This window comes from Equus asinus, chromosome 25 (genome assembly GCF_041296235.1).
Source record: "Equus asinus isolate D_3611 breed Donkey chromosome 25, EquAss-T2T_v2, whole genome shotgun sequence".
NCBI classification, from domain to species: domain Eukaryota; kingdom Metazoa; phylum Chordata; class Mammalia; order Perissodactyla; family Equidae; genus Equus; species Equus asinus.
This window is the reverse complement of record NC_091814.1, coordinates 40,608,076-40,620,466: the sequence shown is the minus strand read 5'-3', so window position 1 is coordinate 40,620,466 and position 12,391 is coordinate 40,608,076. Positions and strand designations below refer to the sequence as shown.

General features: G+C 38.5%; 1 protein-coding gene across 19 annotated transcripts in view; it reads left to right on the top strand.

The window, feature by feature from the left end:
* Positions 1-10,631, top strand: part of NPL (N-acetylneuraminate pyruvate lyase) — a 43,892-nt gene extending 33,261 nt beyond the window's left edge. For 17 of the 19 annotated variants that reach the window (XM_070497982.1, XM_070497983.1, XM_070497976.1 and 14 more), the window contains 2 exons: positions 2,204-2,243; positions 4,878-6,351. In XM_070497982.1, coding sequence (XP_070354083.1) covers positions 2,204-2,243; positions 4,878-5,062 — 225 coding nt within the window. In that variant the 3' untranslated portion in view covers positions 5,063-6,351. Of the gene's footprint in view, positions 1-2,203; positions 2,244-4,877 lie in introns of all 19 variants that reach the window. The other 2 variants (XM_070497986.1, XM_070497979.1) reach the window with 1 other exon arrangement.
* The last annotated feature ends 1,760 nt before the right edge of the window (positions 10,632-12,391 follow it).

The following is a 12,391-nucleotide window of genomic DNA, read 5'->3' as shown; positions in this document are numbered from 1 at the left end:
TGCAAAGCATCCTGGAGGTTAGAGGAAGTGACCTGAGCTCCAACCCAGAGAGCATATGAGGAAGCAGTTGCCAGGAGTGATTAATAATCCCCCACCCTTTAGTCCTGAACAGTGAGCCAACCTGAATCTACATTCTACGTAAAGTTTAAATACCTTATTTAATTTTCCCTTTGTTCAGCCCCAGACCCAGTGAAGCTGAGAGCAGGAGCAGGGTAAGGACTTAGGAAGCTATGCCAAGTAAACTAAACATTGGCAAGACTTTGGTTTAAATTAAGATAAGAGGTCTGAATTGTACGGACTCTGCCATCTCTTTGCATTCACGGTTATTATCTTTTCCCTTAGTTTCCAAGAAAAAGTTATTTCTGAAAATTCCAGCCCGTTCTGAGCTGAACGACAGGGAAATCATAGGATGGAGCAAACTGAGACAGCTGTGATATGGACCCTTTCACTCAGTGGTTTCTTTTGTTGGCTGATCCAGTTTCCATCTTTTTTTCTTTTCCTTTAGTCCCACTCAAATAAATCATCCCACTCAACAGTATTGGTAAGGAATTTAGTTTACCACATTCTCTGTTTCTTCTTACTGAAGGCAAGTGGGAGTGGGTCTCATTTACTCATTTATTCATATACAAAGGGCTGAGCTGAGTGCAGAATTTCAATAAAGCTGGTCTCTGTCCTAAAGGAGTTTGCAGTCAAGTGAAGAAGCAGACAAGTAAAAAGTTAGGGCTAAATTTATTCATTATCATAGACTTAAATGCCCTCTGTTATGCTTACATAAAGGAAATGACACGTGTACAAAGATATTCCTTACAGCATTGTTTATAATAACAAAAGGTGGAAACAACCAAACATCCATCCATAAGGAAATCGTTAAATACATTATGTTTGAGTTATGCAATGGAATTACATATGGTCCTTTATAAGGATGAGATATTTTGTATGTACAGATCTGGAAATATCTCCATGATACATTAAGTATCAAAAAGCAGCAAAGTATGGACTTGTGAATGTAATGTGCTATAGCTTGTGTATGAGGGGAAAAAAGAACATATATATATATATATATATATATATATATATATATATATATATATTTGTTTGTAAGGCTCTGGGTATTAAAATTTTATTCTGCATTGAATTTTTTATTAGTAGTATACAATTGATTAAAACAACATAAAAGTAAAATGTTATTGAAAATGCATCTCTTAATGAGATGGACGGGAGTCTTCTTTTAATGAATTAGTTCATGAATTCATGGATGAATATTACTTAATGCTAGGATGAGTTAAAGTTCAGCATCAGTACTATTTCTGTTTTTTGTTTGCAGAGAAATAAGTGCTGTGAAACCCCATTCCTATAAGTTAGTAGATGAGAATAGAAGAAATTTTGCTATAGAAGTGTCACTCAATTCTTCGAACGGTTTTTTACTCATATGCCAAAAATCACGGAATGCTTGATCATTTAATGATTTTCAGCTGACAACCTGAGTAACAACATTGAAAGCAAAAAATTGAAAACTCTATGATTTTTTAGAGGACTTGTTATCCATTAATTAGAGGAATCACTCTGTCACTCTTTGTCAGTGCCAATACCAACATTTTGATTGGCTCCTTTATTTGGTTCCCAGAGGTGTCCCTAGGCAGTGATATACGAGGTATGTTTTTCAAAAATGGGAGAAGGACTGTGAAAGGGGAAATATAAAAGGACAACCTGCTCCTCCATTACATGTGAATTCTTATTCTGATCAGTTTTAGAAAATAGCACTTATGGAAGTTGAGGCTATAGAAATTAATTCCCATAAATCTTAGCCGCAGCCAAGTGCCCCTTAGGTATCTTGGAAAGTGCCCCAGAGGTTAGTGTGCTCCTCTTTGAAAACAACTGTGCCAGCTGATCAGTTTACCTACATAAGCCAGGTGGGTAAAGGATGCCTTCCCCCATCTTATCTCTCTTGTACAATTCTATTGTTGGAGCTTCTTTTCTGCATGGGCCCATTTTCTAAAACTTGTATGTATGAAAAGATCCTAATATATCCTGGATGGATCTCAACCATCCTCATGTGGCTGTCTTTCTCCACTCTGACAGACCTTCAGAAAACTAAGGTGTGTGGACTTTTTAGTTTGGGGTTTCTGCAATTTGACCTCTAAGTGCTTGAAGTTGTTATCACAGTTCGGTAATACTGACTATACATTTGTTTATTCCTTTTCAGTTTTGTATTCAGAGATTCATCAACTTTGTGGTCAAACTAGGTAAGTTTCCTGCTTTGTCTGCTACTGGAGAGCGTAAAGGAAATGGACTTTTCTCTGAGGGTTTGGGAGAAAGTGAGGAGGGACTTGCATCACTTTCTCTGAAGGTTCAACAAGAACGCCTTTTAGTGCTCTGTTGTGAGCAGAGTTTTATTTCCAAAACTAACCTTCAGGGCCAACCCTATAAATTGGTGAAGTACACCTAGTTGGAGGGACTTTGGCCCCCTTCTACAAATCTCTCTCCTCCATTTTAGCACTTTGTTCACCTCCCGACTCTGCACACACACACCATTTTTTGTTCCTTCTCTCCTATACCAGCAGCCCCCCCTCCCTTTACTTGCCTCTGCTCATTAAAATTCTACTGCCCCACTGTGGCTGATTTCAGCCTAAGTGCTTGGAAGAAGGGAATCTGAATATAGATCTTACTAAACTGTGAATGACTGACAGCTCTCCCAAGAGTATTTGCAATTTAAAGAGAGTTTATTCACAGGTAAGCTTAAATGGATGGAGGTTTGGATGACAATGTAAAATTTGAGGAAAATGTTGTGAATTTGAGTAAAGAAATCTCTCCAGAGTCTCCTAAGTCTTATCCCATGGCAAATGACAAATGCCACCATTCACTCCATTTCTATAAGAGATTGGCCCTTCTTGAGAACCTGGGTCAAGTCCAGGAAAAGTTTTAGGTTTCTTCTTGGCAGATCTCCCACCTCCTTTACAGAACCTTTCTACCTCATCCTGGCAACTCCTCCTGAGCGCCAAGCACCTGTTATGTGTTATGCCCCTCATTCTCACAGGGTTCTCAGCTAGCTACCTTAATCCTGCAAAGACAGTGTTTCCCATTTGCTTTTCCACCTTCATGAGTTTTGTGGTATTTGTGTGCTACCAGTGCTATTAATTGCCTATTATTATTCCCTTGTTGTAAGCAATGCTTTTCACACAATTTTGGGTTTGGTATGATATTTATATGTCCCTAAAATGCGTTAAAGTAGATATCAAACTATTAAATTTTTAAAAGAACTAAAAGTTTACCTGTGTATATAAGATCACTTTGCACACCAGCCATAATATTGCAGCAGTTTTGCAAAATATAGCTCTAAGATGTTAGCTGAAAGGATTGTCTCTTTGGCCATAATATTTGCATTTTAAAAGGGGACTCCTGAAGGTAGTTTTTATGATCTAGAAGAACATATCTTCAAAGAACTCATTTCACACTGCCTTTGGGGTTCTAGTTTTCATGGTTTAGTCAAAGAGAGACTTATCTTAGTAAACTTTTAGTCTTATAAAGGTAGCTCCTTATTCCACCATATGTAATAAGCCTATGAGGGCCATTTTGCATTCATCAAACTATATTCTATATATTTAATCATGCTAGTATTTTTCTTCCCAATGGTCACTTGTTACTGTAACTAAGTTAACTTGGATCTGAGAATAATAGCCAGTTAAGAAAACAAATATCTTTCTCTCTGTGCTGTGTTCTGGATTATTTCCTTAGCTCTACCTTCAAAATCACTAATTCTATCTTTAGCTATGTTTTCTCCTATTTAGTTTCACTAATTATATATGTTTCATTTCTTTTTGGCTTTATTTCACGTTTTCCTGTTCTTTTTATATTTTAGCCTATGGCTTCTACTCCTTCTTTTATCTCCATGAAGTCTCTTTTGGAATTTTGTATCAGCTGTTCTCAGGATGTGAAATTTGTCAGTTGTGCATTTGCTGGCTCTCATGTGGCTTCTTTTTCCTCATGTGCTTAGTAATTTCTGAACTCCTCTTCAGAACTGTTGTTTCCTGGGGAATCCATTGTGAGGTGTCCTATCAAGAGGTTTTACATTTGCCTCTGCTAGGACACTATAGTTTTACCAGTTCTAATCAGTCTTTAGGGTAATTTCTTAGTCTGGTTCCTATACCAAGTGTGCAATGCAAATATGGGTCCATATTTCTGTATAGCACAGGATTGGCATTTCTTTCATATGATCTTTTTCCATCCACAGCCCAAGCTTCTTTGCTTCTCTATCCCCAGGCCAATGGGCTGGATTTTTTTCTATTGCTTTTCCTAAAAGGCTGGCTACCAGTTTCACAAAGGGAATTTAATTCCAGCTCCTTGCTGTGCACAGACCCAAGGCTTCATTTTGCATTCCTGCTCCAGTGTTATAACACCAGCTCTAAAACAGTGGCTTTGAGTCATAAACTACTTTAAATAGTACATTTCTCAGGGACTTCTTAGATGTGCTTGAATTAAATTCTGTCCCGGCAATGAAGTCCTACATCATTTGATCAACAACAGTATATCCCTAAATCAGATGATCCTCACCGACCATTTGGCTTCAGTTACTCCTCACCACCCTGACCTCTTTATCCCTGATCCCTTTGGTCCCTCCTTGCTTTCGAGGTTGACTTTGAGTCTTCATTTTATAGTTTGTCAACTTGTTAAAAATGTTCCCACGTTTCTATGTATTTGAATAAGGAAGAAGGATTTCCTACATCTGCTCAGTCTGCCATATTGACTAGAAATGTTCCCATCTTTTAGTACCCCCTTATCCTATCACAGTAGTCACTGTAAGAATGTGATCTCTTCTTTGGGATGTTTGTGGTGAAGCTGACAGTCCCAGTCACGTTTCCTCATTTGTTTTTCCTGTCTAGGTTTTGGAGTGTCACAGACCAAAGCCATCATGACTCTGGTCTCCGGGATTCCGATGGGCCCACCCCGGCTTCCACTGCAGAAGGCCTCGAGGGAGTTTACGGATAATGCTGAAGCTAAACTGAGGAGCCTGGATTTCCTTTCTTTCAATGATTTAAAGGATGGAAACTTGGGAGCCTGTAGTTAGTGCCTCTCTATTAAATCAGAGTGTGTACATTGAGATATAATCCACCTTGAATAATCAAGAACTTTTTAGAAGAACTTAAACTAAACTCTTTCCTAGCAAGTGAAATCTCACATCAATCAACAAGTATTTAAGTACCTACTATGATCCTTAAAAAGTTTTATTTTGTGAAGAGGCAAAAAAAGGAGTGATGAGCTGTAAGTCATTCAATATTTCACAAAATATTTGTGGAGAAATTTCTCCTTGTATGGATGAGATGGAATCAAGAGGAAAATTTTAATTGGTTAATTCCAGCTGTCTTTAGGAGGTCTCATTATCTTGATTTCTGACTCTTAATCCCATTTTAAGCTTTTCTAATTTCAAACCACTATAACGTACTTTCATTTTAAAAATATTCATTTGGAATCTAGGGCTCTTGCTTTTAGGCACGCCCACTAACTTTAATGCCAAATTACAACATGCCTCAACTACACACAACTGTTAACACACCAGCTCCCTTGGCTGCTCAGTCTACCTCAAGAACATCTGCTTTCAGATTAATTGCAACATCACAATTTTCCCCCCAAAACACTGGGTAAGGTAAAAACTTGCTTCAGTTCTTATAACCAAAGGTCCCGTTAGGGTGGTTTTCACATAACAAAGGAAAGGTCTTCCCCAAAGAAGAATTCAAGTCTCCGCTTGTCGCTATACAGAAAACTCAAAGTTTCAAACAAAGAGCTCTGCTCTGGGCACCACGAACTTCCCCTCTCCTCACTGAGAAGAAAGTCTCTCCCCCGTAGCACCCTGAACTATTGGAGGCGAAGGCCTTTTTGTTTTTCTTGCTTGAGAAAGACTGTCCCTGAGCTAACATCTGTGCCAATCTTCCGCTGTTGTGTATATGGGATGCTGCCACAGCATGGCTTGATGAACGGTGTGGAGGTCCACTCTGGGGTTCCGAACCGATGAACCCCAGGCCGCCAATGTGGAATGCTCGAACTTAACCATTATGCCACCAGACTGGCCCCTGTCCATGCCTTCTTTACACTTTTCTTTCTCCGTAATATATCTCTGGCTGTTCAGTCTCCTTTCTAACAAACCCTGGTGTGTGCTTTCTACTAAGACAGTATATTGACAGTTAACCCCTGGTGATGTTAAACTTGATTATCCAGTCTGTTAATTACCTGAGATTTGGTTTTTGTTTCTTCTCTAATTAGTCTGCTCAATGGCAGAGGAAAAGTATTTGCAATTCATATCAGTTTACTCTTTAATTCTTAAAATTAAAAAGAGAACTTTTTCAAAATGAGAATTATAAATTATCAGTGGACTCAGTTATCTTTTCTAACCCTCTCTTCAATTGGTCAGCTGGTTAAAAAGAGTTACATTTGTATCTCCTCTTTTTTTTTTTCTAGTTATTTTATTGAGGTCGTGTTGGCTTTCAACATTGTGTAAATTTCAGGTGTATGTTGTTATATTTCAGTTTCTGTGTAGATTGCTCCGTGTTTACCACCAACAGTCCAGTTTTTATCTGTCACCATACATATGTGTCCCTTTACCCCCTTGGCCCTCTCCCCACCCACTTTCCTCCAGTAACCACTAATCTGTTCTCCTTATCTGTGTTTGTTTAACTTCCACACATGAGTCCTCACTCCTCTTTTCGCCCAGGAATGACATATACTGTTTTCTCGTATTTCTTTCTCTTTCAGGAGTAAGGTATCTGAATTAAAAATTGAACCACAATGGGTTATGTGAGCTTATATTCTATCACATTGAAACTTTTATTTCTTTATAGCTGTTAACTTCTTGAAAGAAGAAAAGTGAGGTTTTTGTTACAATGTTTGGTTCTGGATGCGATATCCTTACTTAATGATATTAAAGCCAAATTAATATTTCAATGAAGATAAATCTTGGGCATCCACTAAGCAAAGAACTCTGTTTTTCTGTTTTTGCTCTGTGAAGTCGAAGTTTAGAGGACTTTTAAGATGGTTAATGAAATCTTCTGAACACAGAGTAATATCATGATTGAAAATGATAGCTCTATCTATTTTAACATGCAATTCCTTAGAAATGAATGATTATATATAGCAGTAGGTTACTAATTCATCACAAGTAAAATTTTGGAATATTATGAACTTACTATTATCTTTGAATTAGTTTTTAATATTAAAACTAAAGTAATGATGTGAAATATTTCATTCAACACAATACTAAAAGCTGATTTTTAACCTCTGTTTCAAGATGGAAATCTGAAATCGTTTCATTGGGGATGGTTGGAAGGACAAAGTGGTTTCAGGGCTGGTTTTACTTAGGATCTCTCTTGGGTTTATTCAAAGTTGTAGGAAGATAACCAGAGTGTGTGGGGTTGGTGGGTAATGTGCATTGTTCCTCAGAAAGGCCATTTGCTACAACTTGAGGGAAATTTCCTCTTTATGATCACCTGAAGGGCACAGAACATCTCTGCTCTCAGGAATCTGAAGTCTAAGAGGAGGCGAGGCTGGGCTGGGGGACTTTCTAGAGTGACTCTGTAACCCAAGGCCATGTACACCCCTGGGCTCACCTAGGCTTTTCATATGAGGAGAAATGGAATGGGACATACATGCCCATCAAATCAAGAAGAGCAAACAATGTATCTAACTCATTTAACCATCCCTCTTATCGCGTGCTCACTCAGCCCCCAATTTCCTTAAATGAAACTAAGGAAACTTGGAACCAAAATTATGCAAACAGCAGAGCTAAGCCCTAGGTAGAGGTGGGACATCACCTTGCACTTGGGTTTCTGAAGCTGAGAAATGGCTACCTGGTGGACAAAATAACTGACCTAAATCATGTTTTTCTTTGTCAACCCCTTTGGTGACTCTTAGGAAATCATTTGATACATAGGAGACTTCTTTTGCAGTTTAAATTAGACAACCAAAAGAAAAAGCTTACAGGAATTTCTTAAATTTTATCACACAGTTAGTAAATGTAATGGAATGGGTTCCACAAAATGCATACAGAACTCGTATCCAGCAAGACTTGTTACCTACACGAGTACACCGGTTACAGGGAGTGTTCAAGTTCTGTGCCAGGTGGATCACCTAAGGAGACTGGACATCAAGTGTTCACCCCTGATACATCTTCTATACAGCAGCTGGGATTCCTTTTATAAATGCCAGGGTCCCGGGTTTGAGCCATATGTTAGGTGAGGCCATGTAGGCACAGAAGTGTTTGCAAATGCCAACCTTTGGTGTGAGGAACAGCCCTCCTCCCACCCATTAGCCAGCAACCTAATAGAGTTATCTTTGAGGTCCTAGAAGTGGGCTCCCCCTAGCAGGCAAGCACATCAGCATCTCAGAGTGCTCTATAGTCCAAGTCCAGTTTGCCCCATTTATAGGTCACCCTGCAGCAGGTAGAAGGAGGTGGTACAATTATCACGTAGAACGTTCCTGGGAATCCTTGGACTGGGGTGAAACAAAGTGATCCGCCTCAGGACTTCATCGAATAGGCACATGTAAAGCATCTTGTACTGAGGGCTGCAAATAATATTCACAAGCCTAGATTGTCTTCAGGTTGCAATCGCTACCTGGACTCCCCAGAACACTGATCCAACTAGCATTGTCCTTTTCCTAAGGAAACAGCCTCAATCAGCTTTGATGTGCCAATTTGAACAGCCCTCCAGAATCATTTTACTGAGTATCCACTTTTTGCTCTTGTGCTCGTCTATATAGAACCGCGCCTGTCTGTAGGTCTTCCGTCAGGATCACTCAGTACGGCCAGAGGAAAGTGACGGAGGATGGGGGTGCAGGAGAAGAGAGACCAACTTCCATGAGGTGGTGAGGGAGGGTGCTCTGATTCCATCAGACTTAATCTGAGATTAGGAGGCTGGGAAGGAGCCAGGCAGGTAAAGAGTGGCAGAGGATGCATTCCAAGTAGGAGCCACAGATTTGACAATTCCAAGCCACAGAAGAGTCTGGAGTGTGAAGAACTGAACAAAAAGTCGGTGGACTAGAGTTCAGACACCAAGGAAAGAATAGGAAGGAAACAGTTTAAAGGGTTTGGAAGGAGACAGGTCCTATAAGCCCTTATAAGTCATAGGAGCATTAAACTAAAGGTGTTTTTCTGACTATAACTTTATTTTTAGTGTAAAATAACTATAAGCCCCACAAAAGATTGAAAAATTGGTAAAGGAAACAGTGCAGAAGGAAGAAAAGAAAGTTTACAATACGCCTTTATTATATTATAGTTTATGTACAAACTATATTGTTACAAATTGTTGTTTATAAAGTTGTTTTGTGGAAAAATTGATATATTTTTCTATTTGAAATCTTTAGTTTTCTTGGGTTTGGATAATAGGGATCCTGATTCTTCTGGTTAAAATTAAGCAAAATATTTTTTACTTTAGTGGCTTTTTATTTAGCTGTCGGGTTTTCAGGAGTGAATTAAACATATTATTTAAGGATAAGTACACTTACATTCTGTACCAGATAATTCTAGTATCTAAACCTTTACAGGCACGATTCTGATGTCTGTTTTTTTCTGCTAGTTCTCACTCCTGGTACTTTAGATCCTCACATCTTGTGATTTTTAAATTTGAGATTGTGTTCAATGGAACTTTATATGTGGGAATTATTTGAAGTCTGGATGAAACATGCATTCTACCCAAGAGGACGTGGTTTTAATTCATCCAGGTGATTTATCCCTGCTGACTAGTGACCACTTTAAAATAATTGACTTGAGATTTTGGGGAGTATCACAGGAAGTGAATCTTTTTTTTCCCTCTACCCAGCATGTAGTTTGTAACAGACAAGTTTCCCTAATATACTTTTCTTTGGGGTTTGTTTTTTGTTGTTATACTGTGTTTGTTTTTCTTTTTGTTTCATTGTTGCCGTTGTTGTTCACTGTTCACTGAAGGCGTGAGGCATCCTGGCTGGCTGTGCGGTGGTCTCAGCCTCTGCTCTGGTGGTCTCAGCCTCTGCTCTGGACAGCCTCCAGGCTTGGTCTCCTTTCTCCTAAGCCCCATGCAGCTCTTAGTAAAAGGAAGGTCAAGTTCATCAGGGGTCAGCACACTCTTTCAGGGCAGGTGCTTAAAGAGGGTTCCCTTGCCTCTTGGAATTCATTCATTCACTTCATGTTTCTTTACCTTTAAGGCATTTTCATACTTTCTTGGCAGCACAGTAATGCATTTTTTTAATTGTATTCAACATTTTTGTTATTTTTCAGTGGTATTATTTAGGGCATCCTCCCTCCCCCCTATTTTTTTTCAAGCTTTTAGAATCTTTCGCTTTAGATACCTCTTTTAAATACAGCAAATTTATATTGTGCTTACGTGTTCCAATCCGACAGTCATTTTCTCCTAATGGGTGAGCATATCCCATTTACCTTTATTGAAAGTTTTTCTAAAGTAGTTCATAAAAATACAGTACGTTCTATACTAGTATCCAGTAGAAAATTACAAATTCTGAATATGTGAAACTATTTAACATTGAAAAAAAGTAAAACCCCATAACCTTATAGAAAGGTATTACTGGTATGAGTGAGAGCTGGTATAAAGCAGGCAACAAAATGCTCGAATATACAAATGCACGGGGAAATAAAGCTTCACACTGTAACATGAGAATCGTAACAGCAAATGTGAATATCATGTTTCGATGACTATGTAAGTAAGAAACAAGCCAAACTGTAAAGTTAAACTAATTCCTATAGAATAAAGGCAGAGAAAGCAAATATAACTGTAAAAGTGGAAAAAAGCAAGTTGCAAAATCCAATGAACTTGAATAAATTTCTGTACAAGTAGCCACAGAACTTGTAGATAAACAAATGATTTAATAGAAATTGGTACAATGGATATAGAAAAATAATACATGGGATTGACTTCTACTGTCGTGCTTGCTTGTTAAAGCAAAAAAAGCAAATATTCACTGACCTATATGCACAGCAAGCCATAAAAAAGTAATAATTCTAATAGAAATTGGCATTTCAATGAATACCATGACTATATTAACAAGGAAGAATATAATTTTAAAGGTATCAGATATGTTTTATTCTTCATCCTCAAAATCTGGACACTCATTTCTGCTGGAATCCAGGTTACACGCTTCATCTGTGACATTCATCACGTTAAGAGTCATCAGTCCTTTAAGTCATAGCCCATTATCAGTACCATTATTCCACTTTTTAAAAATAATTTAACTTTTCTCTTGTTTTAAAGCATTGCATTTGCTGTGTCTGGGTACATTTCAGGCCCTGTGCTTATTTTCTCCAACTCTGTTTTGTTTGCTCGGTTAGTGGGCACCCACAGTTGTTCTCAGCAGCATCCTTCTCTGGGTCTACAGCATCATTTGAACTTAACGGTAGACCAAACTCTCCCTGGCTTTTGAGCCATGGGTTACTGTAGTGACACGTTTAAAACTAAATCTTGGAAGAATGATCCAGATTCTGCCTCTGATCAGCTTGGTGTTTTGTGGCTTGTTATTTTAACAAAATTATGCCTAGTGGGTGAAATGTACATTCTTACTGGGATGTTCTGGGTTGGTGCCTTTTGTCCCTAAAGGGTGGCACATCACTTTTTGTGCTCTAGGACATACTGATCACTGCAGCTCACCCTGGATCCTTATCTGTACACCTCTCGGCAACCTTGCTCTTGGTGGGGCCTCAGCCTTTCAACCATATATGGGTGCAATGAACACAATGTGATTTTCAGATGTTATGTTTTTTTAGAAAAAAATAGTTTTAAATATGGTGTATGCCAGGTACTGAACTTCACATGCTTATTTATTCTTTATACTTACTTTATAATGTAGGTAATGATATTTCATCCAATGTAAGATGCTATTGATTGTAAGACATCATTATTTTATATACCTCTGAGAAAGAAAAAAACAGATAAAGTTTGACATGCCATCTCATTCCAGAGATATCAAAATGTTTTGTAAAAATGTGTTTTAGAAGTGATACAATATAGCATCTTCCCATTTTTAAAATCAAGTAACTGTGGCAGGAAGAAGTTAAATATCTTTATCAAGGTCACACATGGTCTGTGGCAGAGCCATGATATGAATCTTAACTCCGTAACACTAGACCATATTTTACACCTGGAATCTTAAAACCATTTGTCTACTATTAACAACACCTCTTAGCCAGTGTTCAAGATTCAAGCCCAAGGAGCTACTGATGTAGTGGAGAGTTGGGTTCAGTAAAGTACGAAATGGCAAACAGTATAACATGGTTGTATGGGAGGCAGGGCTGCCTCGTGGTTATGAGGATGACCTCAGATCCAGGCTGTGTGGGTTCAAGTCCCAGCTCCACCATTTACCAGCTGTGTGACCTACAATATGTTATTCAACTTCTCAGTCCTTCAGTTACCTCGTCTATAACATG